Source organism: Manis pentadactyla, chromosome 12 (assembly GCF_030020395.1).
Source record: "Manis pentadactyla isolate mManPen7 chromosome 12, mManPen7.hap1, whole genome shotgun sequence".
Taxonomy (NCBI): Eukaryota; Metazoa; Chordata; class Mammalia; order Pholidota; family Manidae; genus Manis; species Manis pentadactyla.
Window position 1 is genome coordinate 41,954,897 of NC_080030.1, and position 22,524 is coordinate 41,977,420.

Below are 22,524 nucleotides of genomic sequence, written 5' to 3' on the forward strand. Positions count from 1 at the left end.
GCCTACAAGCGTGACCCCAAGCCAGCTTTTCATGCTCTTCATCTCAGCGGTTACATGTAAGACAAGGGGTGAGACCAGATGTTCAGCTCTAAAAAATTATAATGTTTGTTTAATAAGCCTTACCACATAAAAGAATTTGAAATGAAAAGGCATTCCACAGTATCTGAAGACATAGAGTTTCCTGTGGGGACAGAACTATGCCTGCCACAAGAAGAAGGAAAGAAAGGAAAACAGAACCAGTTTTGCTTAATGTTGCAGTAGGCAAACTCGTTCAGGGTCCATAATTTGGGGAGAGGTGGAGAGAATAACGTCTCAACATGGTGATATGATATTGAAGTGTGAGGTTATTTGTTTACACTTAATTTTTTAAAGAAAAGCAAAAACATAGGAAGCAAAGTAGCATTACCAAAACAGTGCCTCCTGATTCTCAGAGAGAGACCTCTTGTAGGTGTATTCAGAAGGCCTTTTCTCCAAAAAATATTAATAAAGCTTACTAATATTCATGCTGCTTTCACCTTGTGCTAGCTTGTCTCTGATGACCAATGTTCTTGTTCAATTCAAAGACTGCAATACCCATACACACACACACACACACACACACACACACACACACACACACAATAATTTTGCAAAAATATATTACAATTCTGAAAAGAGATGAGCCAGGAGTTCTAGGCTGTGAGTAAGAGCATGCCTATGTGGAAATGCTAGCATCATAGCTTTCTCCTGGTTTGATTTCAGGTTTTAAACCAAAACAAGGCCTTACTGCTTCGGTGTCTGTCCTGAGCTAGTTTTCTTGGTTAATTTGAAGTCATGCCTCAAGTGAACCACGCAGCCACTTGGGACTTTAGTGGCACTCTCTTCTACTGAGGTGCAGAAAGGAGATCTAGAGAACCTACCTTTACTGCTTGATAAGTTTACTGCACAGGGAGCATGAGAAGCAACTGCCTCCTAGTCATCAGGGAGCAGGAGGCACCCCCTTAGGTTTTTAGAAAGGCCTTGCACAGCTGACAACATGCAGATTGGCAGAGAATGAGCGGGAAGAGGGAGCAGACCCTCGGGCCATTAGAACCTACTAGAGCCCTGCTGTAGCCTGCAGTCTGCTCGGACTCTCGGTCCAGCACATTCATTGGTTTGGTCATTTGAACTTCTAACCCACCAGCACGCAAGTACTAAGTTTGCTTTATAATTACCCACACACCTGCCATTTCTATACTGCCTCAGCTGAAATAATTTGTTAGACTTCTCGAATGTCAAGCTTGTAAAGCTTCTCATGATTGACACTGCAGGGCACCCCAGCGCCTTAGAGTCACAGATCCGACAACTAGACAAAGCCCTGGATGACAGCCGCTTTCAGATGCAGCAAACCGAAAATATCGTCCACAGCAAAATTCCCACAGGACCAGAGCTAGACTCCAACTACAGAGGCTACGTGAGTATCCTGACCCACGGGATCTGACACGTACCTGGAAATCACAGTTGTGTGACAAAGAACAATCCGTCTGGGGCACGAGAGCTTCATGAGCCCTCCAGACACTGCGCCGCCCTTGAACTCATGGCATGGATGTGCAAAACAAACCCCGTGAGCAGGTTACCCATTGGGTAAAACTGGTCTGTGCCCAGGCCCACTAACCTGTTGTAATGACCAGCTTGTTTCTTTACACAGAGAACTTAGATCCATTTAATTGAAAGCAACAAAATGCTTTGGCTCCCGAAAGCGATTAGGCGTTTTTCCAAATTCAGATAATTTTTGGACCAAGGTTATCCTTGGAGCAGCAGATTTTAGCTAATAGATTACTAACATAGAACGTTTTTAGTTCTTGGGCTTATTGATTCACTTAATGGCCTTGGGAATGTTTTATCTTCTGTTCTTAGTATACAGATTCTGGAGTGTTTGTGACTAACAGGAGGGATTTGGAAAAAATATGGTAAAGCTTGTGTATATTAACAGTTTTATTTTCCAAGCTATTAGTAAAGTGTCTAATAACTTTATTTGATCAAGTTACTGACCAAATAATTATTCCCAGAGAACTACCTGGGAGACTTTTCCTACACACACTTAAGAGAATTTGAAAGTAAATCTCATCCATGCCTTCTGTCTTCTTTTCACACCCGAAAGTCTGCCTAGTAAAAGGAAAGAAACATTAAATGTCCCAAAGTCTAGTGACAATTCACACATCCTACTTTTTGAAACCAGGGAAGAAACTATTCTAGTATATGCTGATGTTAATATCCTCATAATTACAGAAGAGTATTCAATCATGAGTTTATTTCCTGTCCAGTTAGATCTCTATATTACACTGACTTCTATTACAGCAAAACCTCTTTTTTAAAAATATAATACAGTTTTATGATGACCTTTCCAACATCGTTAATGTTATACTCAGCCTCAAAAATAATCAAAGTAACTTAATGGCAGTGTAATTTGTTAAAGGCTTTGAAAGATAACTTTGTGGTCAGGATAGCAGGACTGCCTTGAAATGATTTGTTCTTTTAACCTTTGAGTATAATGCCTGATAGTAAACATGGAGTTGGAAGCTTTAACTTTGATGTTAGAATTTATTCCCTTAATACCTATTAACCATTGCTTAAATTTTCTCATGAGACAGCTAGCTTTAACATGGCTTTATACTTTTAAGTGTTTGAATTATTTAATACCAAAAAGTGTTCCTTTGAGACTTGTGGTAATGTCATTATACCCACGTTTCAGTTTAAGAAGAGAGAGCAACTTGCCAAAAATTACTGTGTTGTGTTGCCAGCTGAGAGCTCTGAGTTTTAAATCCCAGATTGGTTTAGTCTGTTTTCATTCAGAAATTTTAAAAGAAATTACAAGGACTTCTCATGCAAAACCACACATGCAAAGTAGATGTTTAAGTAATTGCTATATACATACATGAATGTGTCACGTGCTTAGGAATCATGCTTTTGAACTTGCCTTTTTTTTAGCAGAGTGGCATAGTTTTCACAGAGAAGGAAAACACAGACACTGTCCTGTTTGAGGAACTACAAAAATATTGTCCCCAGAAGCTCTTGCACATGTGAGAATTTGAGAATTTTTTGATCGGGGCCTGTTTTCTCTGTCTAAACAGATGAAACTGCTGGGTGAATGCAGCGGCAGTATAGACTCAGTAAAGAGACTGGAGCACAAACTCAAGGAAGAAGAAGAGCATTTTCCTGGCTTTGTGAACCTGAACAGTACTGAACCCCATACAGCTGGTAAGTGAGCAGTGCTCAGTTCATGAAAGTGAAATAGAAGATCCTAATAAAGCACTTTGTTGCACTTGAGTTACATTTTGATGCTTGCCTCATTTTACCCTGGTCTGTCCGGAGAACTTTTCCCCATGTTACACTGATCTCCTGGGACGGAGGAGGAGGCGACAAGCATCGTGATGTTTGTTTCCACGTCCTATTTATTTTAATACACTGTCTCTGACATCAGTAAGTAGGCATTTTATGTTAACAGAACTCTCAGAGCCCGGTTGCAAAAAGAAACTAAGAATGTAATGTCCTTTTCATGCACATGGCTGCTTACTGCTTCACAAAGCTCTTTACAGTGTTAAATCCTATGTAGCTCATTGTCTTCCTCCGTTATCATAAAATATGCAGATAGGAAAAAGACAGCCATTATATTATTATTTGCAGCTGACAGCCACAGAAATGCCCATTGCAATTCCTTCCCTTTCTGTTGCTATTCCAAGTTAGCCACCTATGTAAGCTTAAAGCGTTTCTTAAGCATCACACGTGGAGAAAAAACCTCACCATCTGTGCCTGTCTCGTCCTGTCAGGTGTGATTGACCGATGGGAGCTCCTCCAGGCACAGGCCCTGAGCAAGGAGCTGAGAACAAAACAGAACCTCCAGAAGTGGCAGCAGTTCATGTCTGACCTGAACAACATCTGGACCTGGCTGGGGGAGACAGAGGAGGAGCTGGAGCAGCTACGGCGCCTGGAGCTCAGCACAGACATCCAGTCCATCGAGCTCCAGATAAAAAAGCTCAAGGTAGCTGCCCTCAGCCTCCCACGGGCAGCCAGACAGCAAGCTGGTCAGGTGAAACCGCCAGCTCCGGCTGACCTGCCGTGACACCGCAGCGGGGGGTCGTCAACAGAAGCGTGATGCTCTCCTCCCCGCCACTCCCTGCCCCTCCCCTGTGGCCATCCCAAACCGGAGTGGAAGGGCAGGAAGATGGGGCACGTTAGACCTAGCCACTGTGTAAAGAATCATGTATGATTTAATGAATTGGTATTTGAGACATGACCAGTTTGAATTTTATCAAGTATCTGGGTACCTCTGGGACCTACTTAACCTCTTTTTTAAGAGTTATTGTTAAGAACCAAGGAGAATAAACTCAGCCCCTGACACAATGGCCAGGTTCCTGCAAGTATAGCTCTAGAGCTCGAGAGGACGCCTCTCAGGGTGGCACCTGTGTGAGGGTGTGGGGGCCGAATGAAATAATTCGACATTCTGAAACCAGCAGAACTTTGGAAATAGATTATAGCAGTGGCAGAAGCAATTTTCAGTGTAATGAACAAGATGAAACACAACTAGAGCATGGCCGTGGTAAAACACCTGACATTTGTATTTGATTTTGGCCTGGACGGAGGTAGTATGCATTCAGGGTGATGTTTTGGTGGTGGTTTTGTTTTAAATCATCAGAGAAATGAGTGATCACCACAGATGCGCCAACTTCTTACGGAGTAGCCTCTGCACCAGCCCCATCACCTGCAGGGTGAGCCATCAGATGGGAGATGCCATTTGCTTTATCTGGATTATAAAATGCATTTTTCTGAAATACTTAATTTTAGTTCCTCTCTGGCACAATGTAAGGCAGTGTTGCTTTATAACCAAATTTCTTAAAAAGCTGATGAAGCAAATGCTGGCCAGGACCTGCGACCTAAGTGAGATTAGAATGGAGAAACAAGACCTTGAAAGTCATCTTGTGTGATTAAAAAAAGAGTCACCCAGCCATGCACCCCTTCCTGAACCTTCCCACCTGTTTTCTGGGGATAAATCTGTGGAATAACCATGTATCTTTCCACAATATCCCATGATCTTGTACTATCTCTGTGGTTGAATCTATATTACAGTGTTTTAAGAGTCTATTGAGAAATGAAAAATCAAGGCAAGTTGGAAACATAACAGATATGGTGAGAAATTATTAGAAAATGTAGCCTGGGGCGGTGTGATTTGTAAGGCCACCCTCACCCTAACTTGATCTGGGGATGTTTAAACAGTACGCAGATGTTCAGTTATTAATACAAAATCATGTGCTCAAGTTTTTGGGAGTCAGTTCTAGATTTTGGGGTAAAGCTCACGGTAAAAAAAAAAAAAAGTCACTTTTTGTGTGTGTGGTGTGAAATCAAACTAAATTGGTTAATTGATGAAATACCCAGTTCATTCCCTTTACCATCATGAGACTGTGGTCTACGACAGAGACAGTGTTCTCAGCCTGAGGGCCACTAGGTCTCTGGGCCTATAGAGTCAGAATAGCTGGAGGCCGCACCTGGGAATCTGCTTTCTTATCAGGCTTCCCATTTCATTCTCATGTACACAACTTCTAGTACCATTGGTCTAGTTCTAGTTCTCACACTGGAACTAAAAGCACATTTTCTGCTGCTCAGAACTGTGTTGCATTTTTGTGAACTCCCCTGCTGGGGGTGAGTCAGTCCTACTCATTGTCAGTTCATTGCTCAGCTCATAAGTGCTTCCAGCAAAGTTCCTCTTAATTTTATTTATTTCTCCTCTTGCCCCTAGTGGTTTTCAATCCCCATTCCTCAAACCCACAGGAACTATTCTGAAATATTTAATGAGTATTTTTTGTACATACAAATTCTTGAAAAATGTGGATTGTGCACATTGTGTGTGTGCATGTCCAGGAATTTTAAATTACATAACACTGTTGTGCTACATGTATCATTCTCGACACCATTGTTTCCTTAAGATCCATGTCTGTTGTCAAGCATCGCTCCAGTTCATTTGTTTTGGCTGCAGGGTAATTCTCAGTGGTGTGTGCCCACTGTGTCTTAAGTACTGGATTTTTTAATTTAGGTAAAGCGTTTCCAAAGGTCTTAGACTAATTTTTTAATGTTTTTATTGTTACTTTTTTGGTTGTTCTCCTTCTCCTCTTCAGGAGCTCCAGAGAGCTGTGGACCACCGCAAAGCCATCATCCTCTCCATCAACCTGTGCAGCCCTGAGTTCACGCAGACGGGCAGCCAGCAGAGCAGGGACTTGCAGGACCGCTTGTCCCAGATGAACGGCCGCTGGGACCGTGTGTGCTCCTTGCTGGAGGAGTGGCGGGGCCTGCTCCAGGATGCGCTGATGCAATGCCAGGTTCATGGGGCTGCAGGCAGGCCAGCATTCCCAGGGTCGATGAGTCTGTGGCTTGATTTACCTAGGTCACTAGAGGGATGCACTTGCTCCCCAAAAAGCCAGTATTTGAGCATGGTAACTTTGTGGAGAATTTGTGCATGTGACCAGGAGTTCACGCAGTTAGACCCCATCTTCTATCCAGCTGATAAGAGACTATTCCCACAAGCTTATCTCAGACCCACCATTCATTTATTCAGCAGATATTTGCTAAGCATGTAGGCAGGTGGACTTTGAACATCACAGTGAGCATTATAAATATTTACTCATCCATTCATACCACAAGTATTTGCCTGGTATCCGCTGTCTAACAGACATGGTGCTAAACAGCCAAGATACAGCACAGCCTCTACTTTGTTGAGGAAGACAGACAATAAATTTGCCATTAAATGGTTAATAAGATACTTAGAGATGCTGATGATAAGCGTAACTTAGAAAAACCACTCTAAGAGGATGGTCAGGGAGGTTTTGTGGATCTCTGAGCAGATAGCAGAAGGATATTGCCATGAAGGAGACAGAGCGAATGGGAGGACCCAGAAGCAGAGAAGGGCTGAGTGTCTTCAAACACAGAAAAGCGGCCAGTGTAACCAGGATATAGTCAGAGCAGCAGGGCGTGATGAGAAAGATCAGAGAGGTGGTCGGGAACTGCATCATTCAGGGCCTTGAAGGTCCTGAACAGGAGTTTGGATTCTGTTCTGAGCACGATGGGGAGCCCTTGAAGGATGTAAAAACTGCTTTCCAGGTTTCCATATGCCCTGAGAATAATAGCTCCTTGAAGGCAGGTGCCCAAGCTGTTGTTTATTCCCTTTACCCACTCCTGTACATAGCCTCCCATGCAGGAGCTCTTTGGTTACTATATATTGGGTAAATGAATGAACAAATGGGTGAATGAAGGAGATTGGGATTGGATTTAGGTCTTAAAAGTTGGGAAGATTTGAGCAGAGGGAGAAGAAAGGGGGGCAGTCACTTCCTCCCAAACTATATAATATCCCTAGATATTAAGTATTCTGATGCCAATTTTCCTTGTCTAAGTTTTCCCTCAAGTGGTAAGTGAAATGCTTTTGGTAAAAAACGTGAGCTCTGGTAATTACAGCAGCACCAGGGCCCTCCTCAAAAAGGAGTTGTGTATAAGATCTTAAAACCAATGTGTCTTTACCAACAGTAGCAATTGCAAAGAATGGAAATTTAAACTATTCAGAAAAGAAAAATACATTGTTCTAGGTGATTTTATACCCCATTTTTTTTCATAGGATTTCCATGAAATGAGTCATGGTTTGCTGCTTATGCTAGAGAACATTGACAGAAGGAAAAATGAAATTGTCCCTATTGATTCTAATCTTGACGCAGAGATACTTCAGGACCATCACAAACAGCTGATGGTAAGATGTGTGAAGTCTGGCAGCCTCTGGATATTTTTAGCAGTGATCCATTTCATTTACAGAAAAGAAATGGGTGGTAATTTTTTTTACCTTTTGCAATATAGTCTCTAATGTACTCTTTCTGTACTCCTGGTTTCCAATTTTTGTGAAGCGAACCTGCAAAGAAGGTAACACCTACTAGCTTTAGAATCTGGTTCTTAAAGTCACTGTTCAATTGTAGAAATCATAGATGTTCTTAATCTTAATTGCTTGTTTTATTAAAGCAACTCTTTGGTGAAATGCTTATTTTTAATTTAAACTGTATTTGTTGCAACTGTATTCCAAAACAATATCAGATGTCTTATAATAAAAGGACACTGAAAGTATTAAAATAGAAAGAGACCTTTAAGAATTCTTAAGAAGAATTAACATTAACTTAGTATCTAGTTTTCCTTAAGCTAAGAGAGAGGGAAACATGATGACTTAAATTGTTTTCATTATCTGACAGAATGAAAACAGTTCTCAAAAAGCAAGAAACTTTTGCTCAGCACTAAATTCAAAAGGAAATGTGCAGAACTTCTATATAGATTCTTACACAAAGAACTTTGGACAGTATAATATAAAGCATACTTAAGTGATTTTATAAATGATAAAGAAGCATATTTGAGTTCCATTAGGAGAAAATGATGTGCATCTTGTAGCTTTCTGTATTTTAAAAATGTTATTTCTTAACATTTAACACTTACTAACCTAACTAACAAAATTGGTAGCTTTTAAATTCAGTACTATAAAGTTCTTAGAAACTAAGAGGAAATAGCTATGCAACTGCATTTTTACTGCATTTGACCTCAGACATTAAGTTGCAAGTGATGAATCACCCGTATATCTTTTTGAACATCCTGAACAACTATCACACTATATCTAGACATACTTGAGTTCTGCTGTGTTTATATGTTAATGTTTTACTTTCTTGCTTTAAAGAAAATCTTATGTTTTATTTGCATAATACTTTATATTTTAAGTACTTTCATGTATAGTCACCAATTTGAATCTTCCAGTAATACTTACTGTGTACGAGGCAGGAAGTAGTATCATCATTTTACCAAATGAAAAAACCGAGGTCAGACAGGCTCAGAGGTCTTACAGAATGTTTTTGGCAGAGGCAGGATTAGAACAGCAGGTCCCTGATCTCCAAATGCCACGGACTGCTGCCTCCTTTCTTGTGTGAGCACAGACCTCTGATGCTCGGGTATAACTGCCCACTGAGTTCAGGTGATGTCATTCTGCACTTTGGGAACGTTCTCCAATTATTGACATTCTTAGGAAAATATGTCTTATTGTATACATAGCAAATAAGGCATGAGTTACTGGAATCCCAGCTCAAAGTAGCCTCCCTGCAAGACATGTCTTGCCAGCTGTTGGTGAATGCTGAAGGCACAGACTGTTTGGAAGCCAAAGAAAAAGTCCATGTGATTGGAAATCGGCGCAGACTTCTCTTGAAGGAGGTCAGTCGTCATATCAAGGAGCTGGAGAAATTATTAGACATGTCAAGCAGCCAGCAGGTAAGCTCTGAACAGCACCACTGTGTTGTATTTCTTACAGGCTACCAAGAAACATCATCTTTATCCCTTTTAGAAAGACTTTTAATGTGGTACTTGTCACAGATAAAGTGTCCACTCTTAATCACTGTTCTTATGAGTCCTGTCTCAGCTCATAAACTTACTTATAAGACACACTGCTTTTGATTCTATTACATCCAAAGGACCTCTTGTAATTTCCTCTGCTAACAATATTATCTCCATTATTGTCGCATTTCGTTTTATGGTTTCAGCAATACAGCTGTGGTAGATCACAACCGATCATTGCATATGAGTTTTGTATTCAACCCCTAGAAGACATGAATTCTCCTGACACAGACAGCAATGAATTCATAGAAAATGTCCCATGCTCACTTATTTTTTATATTTTTTGCCTTGATTCTCTTCCATCATGGTAGTATTGTTGGTTTTGAGAAATGCGACAGCAAATACAGAAATACTTGATAAGGCTTCAAACATTCAATTGCAAAATCCTGTTATGAACACACAAACACGTTGCCCCCTATAAGCATGCAAAAGAACAGTCTACTCCCAATAACAGCAGAGCCAGAAACACTACAATTTCTCTGATGCCGAAAAGGCAGGCTCCTGGATAACCATCTTTTGTTTCTAACACATGAATCAGTTTCTTTTTGGTCCAAGGGACCTGCGGCTGTCAGGCAGATTCATTTACATCCTTTACTTCCACTCAATACATCCATGTCACTAAGAAATAATAAAGCTACAAGTGACATAGTAATAGCAAAGCTATACTTAATGTTTTCCAGAAGGCCAGGCTTACCACCAGGAAAGCCTAATACACTAAAAGAACTAGGTTCTGTACTTCTTGTAATTGTCTGCTTCTGTATTTCCCAAGGAATGGTTTGATTTTTATGGAGGATGGATGGGGGTGGGGTAGGAAATTTCACTGTGTGCAAGAAAGCCTGGGACATGGAGTCATTCAATTCATCTATCTCCCATGTAGGATTTGTCTTCCTGGTCTTCAGCTGATGAACTGGACACCTCGGGATCTGTGAGTCCTGCATCAGGAAGAAGCACTCCAAACAGACAGAGAATGGTAACTTTCCACTGGTCGATTTCAGTTGGCGCATGGGAGCGAACACTGGGCAGCGGATATTTGTACCTATGGCAGGGTCCACAGGCTCTTCCCTGACAAGCAGGAGTCCCCAGACAGAAGAGGGTTGTCACACTGACACAGCCAAGTGCCATTTCATGCCCTGCCACGTGCCCTCCCCACGGGTACGCAGGACTGGAAAAGAGCAGTTCTGCTTTTCAGAAGCATCAGGGCTCAACGCGTGGTTGGTACACAGGGAGACAAATTATTTTTCTTGGTCCAAGGCTCCTCTCTAGAATGGTGCTCTCTTGTCCCTTTGCCGGCGCCTCCCTTCAGACCACCACCACCCAAGTCCACCTAAAAATGTACACTCCACATAAAGGGGTGCCACTGCCAGGGGTGGACAAAACCGTGAGCCTGTTGGGAGCCCACTGAATTAATGAGACAAACAGAGGTTCTGTGGGCTCTAAGCAAAGAAGCTCCTTCACGTGGTCTTGAAGGTTTCCCACAAATGTGCTGCCCCAGCGGAGGCAGCAACTCAAGGTGACTGACCCACAAGGCTTGTGGGGGGGCTGCCACATTGGCATGCAATAGGAGGAAAAAAGACAAATTTGGCCCCTGCTACCCTCTATACCTTGATTTCTCTGTGTAATTAGAAGCTTATTTTTTGTTCTGTTATTTTTTTTTTTTTGGTCTGTCTTTAAGATTATATTCATTTTTATTACATTCCATTTACCTTAGTTTTTAGAAATATTGATTTTATTTGTACATTTTTTGTTATAAACACTTAAGTTCTATGCTGATAAATGTTACTATCTTTTATAGGATTGTTTTTTACTACATTCACTAGTTTCCTATAGATGCTAGTTTAAGAATGTGAAGGAATACTGGCTTTTCGAGTCAAATTCTAGCCCTTATTTAACTTGAGGATTGAACATGTTGGGTCTTTATCAATAGTCTACAAAAAACAACCTCATGTTGCTTGTTACTTTTTTATCAAGAATTTTAATACTGTTTCAGTGATCTAGAAGATGAAACAGTATGGTGTGGCATGATATATTGAATTTTACGTTTATTGTAAATTTACAGAGATCCTTAACTTGCACAGAGTCATTTGTGTTTCTACCATGAAATGTGGGGAAAAATATACCCACTGTGCTCTGGACTCCCGAACTACCATTTACGTTTCCTCGATGACTTATAATAGAGATGTGAATTTATTACCTTCCAGAGAAGAAAAGCCAGTTTCCTTAATTCATGGGTACTGATCATTTCGTTTGATTTATTTTTCCTTTGCTCCACTTTTAGTTCAGTTTTCATCAGTAGCTTGTCTTTATTTGCCTGGACTGAACATTCTTCTTTCTTTACCCCCTGTTCATTGCAAACAGCCACGAGGCAAATGTAGTCTCTCACAGCCTGGACCCTCTGTCAACAGTCCACATAGCAGGTACCTTATTCTCCTGGTTTGCACACTGTTCTAGAACTCCAAGAGGATGATGAAAATTGTCCATGATTTAGGTAGGCCTGTATCTGGTCTGTCTCAGGGTAGTTGAAAAATTACTCATTTAAGGCCACACCCTTTCCTAAGAAATTGGAAGAGACTTTTCTAAGTGAAAAGCACAAGTAAAGCTTAGAGCATAAAATATTTGGACGCCACCAAAATAGTCTTTTAAGTTTACATTGGCCATCTGGTACTTTTCATCAAATGGTATTCTGTCTGCACCTGAGGATTCAATACAGCTGATGGCATAGCCACCATTTGATTCATGGCAGACTTTTATCATCCTCTTTATTTCTAGATTTTACAGTAAGACAGATAATAGATCAGTGAATTATTTTACGAGTCACCAAACCCACAAATCTGAATAAAATATACTAACATCCCCAGCTTTTTATTTTGTTTTCATGTTTTATCCAGATTGTGGGTTTCAGATTCTCAAAACAGCAAGTCCTAATTTGGTATTATTTACAATTTACAAGCACCTTCTCTCTTCTGCTTATCCTAAAACTTCTCTTCAGCTAGCACACTCAGTCACTCACCTTTCTGACACTTGGCAAGCTCTTTCACCCCAGAGACAAGAGCAGTCAGTGCCCTGCGCGCACACCTGCAGAGAGCTTATCCACAGCTGCCACCCCATGCTCACGCCCAGCTTCCCACAGTCCCTCACTCCTGCATTAGAGGGGCTTTGCCTTCTTCGTTGTCCGTGTGGTGTCTGTGCTTCCCTACCCTCTTGCTAATCAGTTCACATTGCCCCAGACTTCTTAAAAATGAAAATACTGTCCTCAGAGCTGATTTTTTACTCCCATCCCAAGCAGTTCACTGTTAAAATAGTTTGCCCCTCTAGAAACTCATCATGACTGAGCCAGAATCTAAATTCCTGGAAGGAGGGTGGGGGAGGAGGAAGCGATGAACTGTAAACAACCCCTGAGTAATCGGTTCAGTTTTCCAGCTGTGTGCCCAAGGGACTGGCTGTTTGACTTGGTTATTCCCACTCAGCTGAAGAAATGCAGAGCTTATTTTGATGTGCTTGCTGGTTTTAAGCCTCCCTTTATTACTGTGGTTTTTTTGTTTTGTTTTGTTTTGTTTTTCTTTCTCTCTGGTTTGAAGACCATTTTGTTGGCATTTTTTTTTTTTTTGCCCATAATAAAAAGTCATTCATGAAACATGAATGGAGAAAGACTGACAGGCGTTTTGGAAGGTAATGATGGACTTCGACAGGTGCTCTGTTGTTTTCTTGGCCCCGTTCTCTGTCTGTTTGGAGTACATAAATAGATAGTCGTGTACTGTAGACAGATTACTGTTTTACACAGTCCATCTACTCTCCACAAATTGCTGGGGATGCTAGGAATGGAGATGAGCGATATCCCTATCGCTTTCCTTTAAGGATACCAGAGATCCATCTTTGGTTAACATAAATGATGGTGAAAAGGGAAAACGCTCTTAGGTCATTACGCAATGCCACTAGCATCTACCTTTTGATTCCCAAAGATTGCAACAATCAACTCCCCAGTTCTCTCAGACAACCACATGGGTCTTCTGAGAATGTCAGAGGCATCGTTTCTTAAGGCAGCAAGGGCTTCACCATGTCTTCTAACAGGGCTTTGCAGCTGGGACAGCCATTCTCACTGTGACATCGCAAGGTGCCTGTCAGCTCTGCTCTGTCCCGCACTGTTTATTAATGTCTTTCTGAGCACACAGCACAATGTTGCCTCTGCCACTTAGACAACCTGGAATGTAAATGGTCTCCACCCACATGGCAGACTTCATCAAACACCTTGGCAGACAGGTTGTGGTTAGACCTTCTTGGACTTCTTAGCTCCTTGGCACCTCAGTTTGGGGTGCACGCAACCCCACCAATGAAACGCAGAGTCTGCTGGGAAAGAAGTAACTTCACTCACAATCCAGGCTGTCATGGTATCCTTTACATGGTATCCTTTACGTTGAGAGTACCCTGTGTTTGATCTTGCACTGCTCCAGCAAATTTGAAAAAGCCACTTTAGAGGGTTGACCCTAGCAATCTGCAGTGGGAAAATTTTAGACCCATATTTTTTTCTGAGAGGGGGAAAAAGGCTGAGTTGGAAGAAACTGGGTATTAGCTTGAAGGGAAGGGTTCTTAGATTCTTTTTACTGTTTCAAGTCAGGTATTCATAATAAAAGTTGCTTGCCTGCTATAAATTTCAGTTTGATTTTATGGTCACTGTTCTGTGTCTTCTTACCTAATTTCTAAGCCTGCATATGGATTGATGCCTACTGTGGTTAGGCCCTGAACCTCTGTTAATAAAATATGGTTCCTGCCACAAAAAGACCTACAATTTGTCAGAATCTAGATTCCCTAAATCAACATAAGCAGCCTCTCCTTAAAATTATAAACATTTGAAAAATATCTGTTTGCATTAATAACTATTCATAATATTTTAGATTAAACATATTTAAGAAGCATGCTCTTTGAAGCAATGTTTATGACGGTGTGGCTGGTCGTCTTTCTTCCTGTTGACTTAAAATTGTCTAACCCCATCAGTAATTAGTGTTCCAAACTCTACTGTAGATTAGTTGGAGTTGATAAGTGGGAAGATTTTACTCTGTTTTCTAGCAAGACAAAGGAATAATTCTCTGTAGTCTGGGTAGAGTGAAATGGTGACATCATTCCAAAGCTTGGTCTTGCACAATTCAGAATTTCCCTGGGTACCTTGGTCTCCGACACCTTCTGCCCAGAGGACTAAGGTGGAATTGAGAGATGGCAGATGACTGGCTGAACCAGTGAAAGGGTGGAGAAAAAGACCGCATTTTAAAATATGTTCAAAGTCACCAAATATATTTAAACAAGAGCAATGGACCTTTTGCATAAGTACCAGGACTTCCCTGTGAACACTATTCAGTTCCTTGTGGAATTTTTTTCTAGTCTTTTCTGCCAAATTCCTCCCTGGGGATCTGTTTATTCAAAGCATTCAAAGAGCCTCAGCCTACAGCAGTCTGGCCTCCAGAGCAGGCTGGCCACCAGGCTGAAGACAGTTACAGGGTAAGGCTCAATTTTGTCTCTTTTATAATATTTTGAGGTGCCCATTCCCAGTGTTTCCTGGGAACAAGTCAGCACTTTGGGAAATGTATCACATATTTGAAAACACAAGTAGTAAATCAAGAATGTTTTCCTGAGAGAAAAGGCTGAATCCAGCCAACCCCTAAAGTTACAAGCACACCCTTGTTTTAATCACATAGATAACAACAATAGGTTGCTGACATTTATTTAATACTTAATGTGTTTTAAGCACCATGCTAAGCATTGCATATCTGTTGCCTCATTTAACTCTCACAATACCTCTATGATGTGACTATATTCCAGATTCCACAGGCAAGGACCCTGGGGATTAAAGACCTGGGGACTGAAGATTTGAACCCAGGGCTCCCTGCCTAGCTCCTAGCTTGTTACCCACTCCCCTCCCACAAAGGGCTATTGGTGGGTGAGATCCTTTAAAACAACAGTTCCCAGGCTTGGGATACCACAGGCTGCCTGAGATAGACGAGGACTAGCCCGAATGTCCTCTTTAAAATAAGAGGAGACTGAAATCCTAAGTTGATTCTGGAAATTTATCTTCCGAACCGCGTATCTGGGGAACAAAGACCATTCACCCAAAAGCAGGCAACAAGATCACAGACAACCGAGATATTTCCTCACAGTAACTTCCTGTTACAGTAATGCCAGTGTTAGCTAACAAGTAACACAACAAGTTGAAGGTTTCTTTCCACTTGTGTTTGAATGGTGTATGCACAGAATTAGCTCATTTTATTTTCCTCGATTATGTAAAATTTTTTTAGATGAGTGGCACCCTTTGTACCCACTGTTCAGGCTCCTCACATCTCTTGGTCACACTTACTTTTCTATGGTGTGTTGTTCTATGCTTCTCCCTCCCCTACCAGCCTTCTTCTCTCACAAATATATGCATTTTGGGAAAGAGATGAAAGAACAATCATTTACCTAGAAATCTGAATGAGTGAGGGGAGTGAGAAAAATAACAAATTCAATATTTACTTGTAAAGGATGCACACATTGCTGTACAGAAACATCTGAAATACCTCTGTTATGCTCCTTGAATTAGTTCACACATTAGTTCTTCCATAAACAAAGTCTCATCTGGCATCTATTGGTGTAATAAGGCCTTTGGGAAGTGATGAATAACTAGTAGTCAGTGTGTTGGTTCTGTTCTTTCCCGTCAAATTTCCCAAGACTCTTGAAACTTGGGCGATTTTAGGTTGATAGATAAATATTAAAAGTACCCTTTTACCCTGGTGTCACTAATCTGTTGGTACTGGAAGCCCTGGAATAGGTTCGCCCTAAAGAAGAGGCAACTTTGGGCATGTTGAAACCCTGCTCATTGCCCCAGGGGGGTGGTATTTTTCTCTGTAGATAAATTGGACATTTCTAAGAGCAGTCAACTGCATGGAAGCTCACTAAGCACTGGGTGTTCTCTTTGCCCCTATCTCAGCCCATTACTTCCCCCTAGGTTGGCATTCTTCAGTGTTAGAAGGCACATGCTAATTACATTTCACTACGGAGCACTCTGATGCTGTTAAATGTGCCATGTCCTTCAACAGACTTCATAACAGCAGAGCCCATATTCCAAGGAGTTTTTCTCAGGAGTGAACTAGTCAACGTGCAGCCCTTGTTTTGATCTTGATCTTTGGCTGAATTCCTCAGAAAGCTAATAATTGACAAACAGGCTATTCAGCTCTGTCACTTGGATTGTACTGTCAGTTATATGCGTACTTCTGCCCATCACTAATGTCCTTTAAGTCCCCTAAAGAAGAAGAGTCAGTTGAAAATAAATACATTGTATCTAAATACTGAATCATGAGGAAACATGGAGCTCTCTTTTGTGCTTCTCTTATAATTCGTGCAGTGACAGGTGGTGAGTGTTGTTCACCAGGCCATATTGTCATGTCAGGGGGAAAGTAGATTGAAGAAAAATTCAATCCAGGGCTTATTGGTAACTATCCCACCCTTCTCCAGACACTTTAAGGCAAACAATCAAATCCATAAACTGTCAGAGCCCAAACAATTTGAGGATACTCATCTTTGCAAATGGGAAATCTGAAGGCCAGAAAGACTAAATTAATTGCCCAAAATTATACAACTGCCTCAAAGCAAAATGCCCTCATGTCTATTGACTGACTTGCTGATCTATGTAATGTGAGGCTTTATGATTAGAAGCATTTATTTTAGACATGAAGAAACCACTCACCTCCAGATATTTCAGGGTACAAGTATTCTTTGCTTCTACCTGTGAGATATCTGTGACATAAATATGACCTGGAAGGCCTTCATTCATGTCACCAAACTAAATGTCTGCAGGGAATTTGGAACCCTGAATTCCTGCCAGACCTCCTCCTTTAATTGTGGGATTTGGGGCAAGTGATTTCCCCTATCTCTGAGTCCACATCCTAGAGTTAAAAATCGCAGGGTTGAAATCTTAATTCTGCCTCTTGCTAGCTGTTTAACCTTGAGCCAGTTACTTCACCTCTCTGAGCCTCCTTTTCATCATCTATGAAATGAGGATAACAAGCACATCAGGGACTATTGTGGGGACAAGTGAGAGAACCCCAGATAAATGCTTTGCATGTTGTCCAGCAATTAGAGGAATAAATGTTAACTCTTTTTACCTACTAACCTACAAAATTAGAAGATGAATTAGGTATACTCTAAGTCCTTATCTCAACGTGAATTTTTACAATTAACTCAAGAAGTTTCTCTCTTCAACTTCCATTAATAGGTATGTGACATGCTTCTTCCCCACAAAACATATAGCTGTTGCTTTTCAGCTCAGTAGGAAGAACTCATTGGTCTTAACATAGGGCAGTTAATCAGCTTGACCACTAAATGGTGATTGAACTCTTATGGCCTCAGTTGGTAGACTATTTATACCAACCAATTAGTAGAAGACACAAAATGTATAAAACATACGACCTTCATGTTGGAAGGCCATCTAGTCTGATTCGAAGGGTTTGAAGAAGAGGTTGGCACATAGAGGTGAAGTCAGTTGCTCAAGGTTACACAGCCATTAACTGTAGACTTCAGGAAAGAACAGTTCCAATTTAGGCCAGTGATGTGCTCTTTTCATTACACATTAACAACTGTATTAGAAACACAGGACTGCTGCCTGGGACTCCTGCAGGACCTCTGCCTCACATGTTGCATTGATGCTTTAATAAAAGAGTTTTGGTAATCCCTCTGTTCCCTTTTAAGAAGATTACATCTGTATTTTAGCTTTTATTTTCTTTGGTGCCACCCCTTATTCCTCCCTGATGCCAGTGTAATCTGTTTTCAGAAATTCAAAGCTAATAGGGTAGCTGGAAATATAATGTTTCCTTATGAGAAAACCGCACGGTGTAACCAATACAGTCTCACACCTTCACGTTCAGTGTCCTAACCTTAGTGATACAACAACCATAAGCAAATTCATCCTAGGTGTGGGTAAAGTGTCTAACTGGGACATCTGTTCTTTTTGCTTCTGCAATATTTTGTCTACATGTGTAGGTATGCCCAAAATGACTCTTGTAAATACCATTTCTTTCTTCATCTGTTGCAGTGGTAGCCAAACAAAACATTAATGGATGCTCACAAAGAGAAAACGGTGTACCCCACCCAGAACTTACTTCCATACTCAATATTTCACAGTCTATCTTATGAATTGTGAAATTCATGCTGAATCTCAAGTGCACTGTTTAAAAGTAGATGGGAAAACCTGGAATTTTGAGTCTAGAAGGAGCCTTCAAGGTGACCATCTGTCCTCAGGAAAATTGTGTCCATTTCCCAAAGTCACAGAGCTAGTCTAGTGATACATAAGATCAGCCTTGAATCTATGTTATTCAACCCCAGTGTTCTGGAAGGCTGACTCCACTGCCAGCCTTGTTCATACAGCTTCGGAACCCACTAATGTCAGGGCCAGACGCTGACTCAGTGCAAGATGAAACCGGGGTATTCTCAAGGGGAGTCCACTTTACGGGTCTGCAGGATGACAGCTCCTGTTCTTGTCCTTGCTGCCTGGATCTTGGCACATCCAAGATGGCTACATGGAATACTTTGTATGACTCTGACAGCACCTAATTTTGCCCACCGCTGCTCCTGATATTCTTAAATCAAAACCGCACTGCATCAAGCTTCATTTTAATTATCCTGGATCTACGAAACTTACAGTGGTAGAATGTGTGTAGAGCAGTTGCCTTTATTGATGGAAAATATTTTACCAAATTGAGGGGTGGAATTGGAACCCAGTGACCTTTAGTTGACTGACTAAATGTTTCTTTTTCATCAGTGCAGATTCCAAACAACTCTTCATTTGGTGGGGGGAGATCCCCTGGGTGTACTGCAGAAGTCTGGCAGCCACTGGCCAAGTTGGGTTGGGTTTGGTCCTTTAGCTTCCAGGAAGGTGAGGAAGCAAAGCCCAGCATCTGTCCAGTATTTGAGCTATTTGAGCTCCTTGTGTTGATTCTTCTCTCAGGTCCAGAAAAGGTGGCTCCGATTCCTCCCTTTCTGAGCCGCAGCCGGCGCAGTCTGGCCGAGCCTTCCTGGTCAGAGTCCTCCGAGCGGCTCTTCCGCTCCAGCTTCTCCTGCTGCTCCTCATCGGGCTCGCCTGCCTTGTCCCAATGTCAGAGGAAGACTACAGCTGTGCCCTTTCCAACAATTTTGCCCGATCATTCCACCCCATGCTAAGATACACAAATGGCCCGCCTCCACTCTGAACCAAGAAGTTGCCATTTGCAGCAAAGCAGGAAGCCTGCGGAGGGCTGGGCCAGATCAATCCCAAACTAGCAAAACAAGGTCCTGAATCTTGGCGGATGCCCTGGGCATGGGCTTCTCAGCTCTCCTCCGTAACCCGTGTGTGCCTGTCAAGGCTTCAGAGGCGATGGTAAACAAGGAGAAGAGCAAACAGCCAACAGGAGGTTGGGAAGAAATTTTATTGGAAGCCCTGAGCCTCAGCACTAAAGAGACTAAACACCTCCAACATTCTCTGGACGTGTGAATTCTGGGCCTTTGGCCCATCCTACACATACCCAAGGACTCCAGTAGGCCGTCTGGGCACCTTGCCCACAGGGCTGCCCCATCCACTCAGTAAAGGACTCTCCCCTTGTGCCACGGTGGCATCGGACAGTCTACCAACCAGCCAAACAGTGCTGAAGTGGTTTTAGTACCTTGTAACATACAATTTTTAAGAGCTTCCATGGCAGCTTCCTTTCTAACTTGTTTTTTGTTGGGTGGGGGGGGAGGCATGATGTTCTAACCTTTGCTTTAGAAGCACAAGCTGTAAATCTAAAAGGCACTTTTTTTAAAGGTATAAAAAAAACTGGATGTAATAAATAAGATAATGAAAGGCTTTATGTGGAAAAAAATGTTATAGTTAAAAATAATATTTATGTATGTACAGTTTGCTAAAGCCAAGTTTTGTTTGTATTGATTTCTTTGCATTTATTATAGATACTATAAACTATTTTGTCTGTGCTTTATTCCTTCCCCCTAAAGAAAAGACTCTAAATTTCCCTACTGAGCACTTATTCATACACAACCTAAGTTACCCTTTTTGCAGAATGGATGAAGCTGAAACATCAGTAAACATTAAAGGAAAAAGAATGATTAGAGGTAGAACAAATGCCATGAGAACTCTGGATAATTCTTTTCTCCCTCCTCCTTCCACAACAACCGTATCTCCTGAATTCTCGCTCCCACCAGCTTTCATGCTTTCTTTCCTATTCTCGTTGCCTAATTAGAAGAAAGTCCTATGATCTCTTGACTGAGGCCCTTTCTCCACCCCACCCAAGGATACTCAGCAGCCATATGGATTTTCTCAAGGCACTCTCTTGTTCAGTCCCTTTTTTTCAAGCCTCCCATTGCTTTTCATTGTGTACCAGAAGAAATATAATTTTAGCCTATCATTCAAGTCCACATACAGTAGGATTTTATTCTGTGCCTCTGATTTTGCCACCTAATGGCCCTCATGGAATTGTTTGGTACTCGTGGCATTTTAATCATTTGATAATTGGAGAAGGAAAATGTATATAAAACCCAGGTTTCAGATTTCTCTTGCAAATGGAAAGCTGTGGTGCCTGGCTGCATATTGCTCCATGACAATAATTGCTGGAGCGACGTGGCTTCAGACAGTTTCTGCGTTTGCACTTACGTCCTACCAACTTCTCTCATTGCCTGGCCCAGCCTAACTCCTACAGCAACTAGTTTACAAACCATACTCTAAATCAAGAATTTAAATGGAACGAGGTACTCAGAATCACCTGGAACTGCCCTCCATGGTTGCCACGAGGTTCATAGCCTGAGTGCATCTCAGTGAGGGCTCCTGAGCTTTTCAGGCTGTCCAGCTCCTGGGCTCACTGCCAACCTTCTACCCCAGCCTCTGGCAGGGGTGTCCTGGGAGCTCTCCGTTTAAACAAGGCCTGAGGTGATTTTAGTCCCACCCCCTGTTGGAAAGCAAAGGCCTGTTCCTTCTCACAGCCACCTGTTTGTTCTCACCACTCCTCCCCTTTCTCACGACACTCAGCTGGCAGACCACCAACTCCTTGAAGGCCTTCCCGGTCACTGCTGGATGGCACTTACGACTTCCCTCTACTGAGCTTCCTCATGTGGCTTCACTCTCATACATCTGCTTTCCACTGTCAGGTTACTCCTGTCTTATTTCCCCTGAAATGCCACTCAGGGAACAGATCTGAGCCAAGCTCTGTTTGCTTTTCAAGAACACAAACCTGTGCTTAACGTGTTTCCCATCTTCCTGCCCCTGGGAAGGCTGTGAGAGACGCAGGTGTCCCATACCTGAGGTAGGTCACGCTGCAGGCCTCACTGCCCTGTCACCCCTGCTTCAAATGCCTGGAAGCTGTGGTCTGGCCTCTAGAGCAAGTCAGCCTTGGAAGGGACACATGTTGTCACTGTTTTGGAAATCTCCACATAGTAAGAGATTAGTCATGGGAAAGACCAGCACAAATTAACTTCAGAGCCATTTCTTCTCCACATTACAATTAACCGACTTACCAGGCATCTCCCATCACTGAAGAATCAAATATTAAATATGGCTGAGAAAAAAAATCTGGTGTTAAGAAAGACTGAATAGTCCTATTTGTGTCTTTCTAAAGACCCCTGTGAAACACCTAACAAGATGCATGACATGCATTTCTGATAAACTGGTTGAAGTCTTGAACAAAAGAACACTGGACCAGAACAGAAGCAGACAGCCCGGTGAGTGTGAGCATTGAAGCCATGAGGTCATCCTTTCCCCAGATGATAGTGTGACCACGGGGCAAGGACCAAGCCAGCCACAGGTGAGTCTGGTACCTCTGCTTAGAGCCCTCACATGCCTCCTGAGGAAGGCTCAAGGGACACAGGACAGTATCAGGACTGTCAGGAGTCCTGCTGTGGCCAAGAGATAGGGAGTGACCCCATGAGGGCGGTGGGTGAGGAAGGGCCCGGCAGGGAGACGTCTTCTGCCCAGGAAGGGCAGGATCAGTAACATTCCGGTAATAAGATTTGCAAAAGCAAAGAAGAAACATCAGAAAAGGTGAGGAAAGAGACAATCCATAAAGCTAAGATGTTGCAATGAAGAGTTAGAAACTCCAGCTAGTGACTTAAGAAATCCAGGTGGAGCAGAAGGTCGGCAACAGCTGT

General features: G+C 42.1%; 1 protein-coding gene across 15 annotated transcripts in view; it reads left to right on the plus strand.

Annotated features, from left to right (window-relative positions):
- Positions 1 to 20,350, plus strand: part of SYNE1 (spectrin repeat containing nuclear envelope protein 1) — a 419,767-nt gene extending 399,417 nt beyond the window's left edge. For 13 of the 15 annotated variants that reach the window (XM_057489084.1, XM_057489085.1, XM_057489093.1 and 10 more), the window contains 9 exons: positions 1,290 to 1,432; positions 3,090 to 3,216; positions 3,786 to 3,997; positions 6,126 to 6,326; positions 7,613 to 7,741; positions 9,070 to 9,282; positions 10,283 to 10,375; positions 11,761 to 11,819; positions 19,364 to 20,350. In XM_057489084.1, coding sequence (XP_057345067.1) covers positions 1,290 to 1,432; positions 3,090 to 3,216; positions 3,786 to 3,997; positions 6,126 to 6,326; positions 7,613 to 7,741; positions 9,070 to 9,282; positions 10,283 to 10,375; positions 11,761 to 11,819; positions 19,364 to 19,604 — 1,418 coding nt within the window. In that variant the 3' untranslated portion in view covers positions 19,605 to 20,350. The remainder of the gene's footprint in view (positions 1 to 1,289; positions 1,433 to 3,089; positions 3,217 to 3,785; positions 3,998 to 6,125; positions 6,327 to 7,612; positions 7,742 to 9,069; positions 9,283 to 10,282; positions 10,376 to 11,760; positions 11,820 to 19,363) is intronic. The other 2 variants (XM_057489094.1, XM_057489095.1) reach the window with 1 other exon arrangement.
- The last annotated feature ends 2,174 nt before the right edge of the window (positions 20,351 to 22,524 follow it).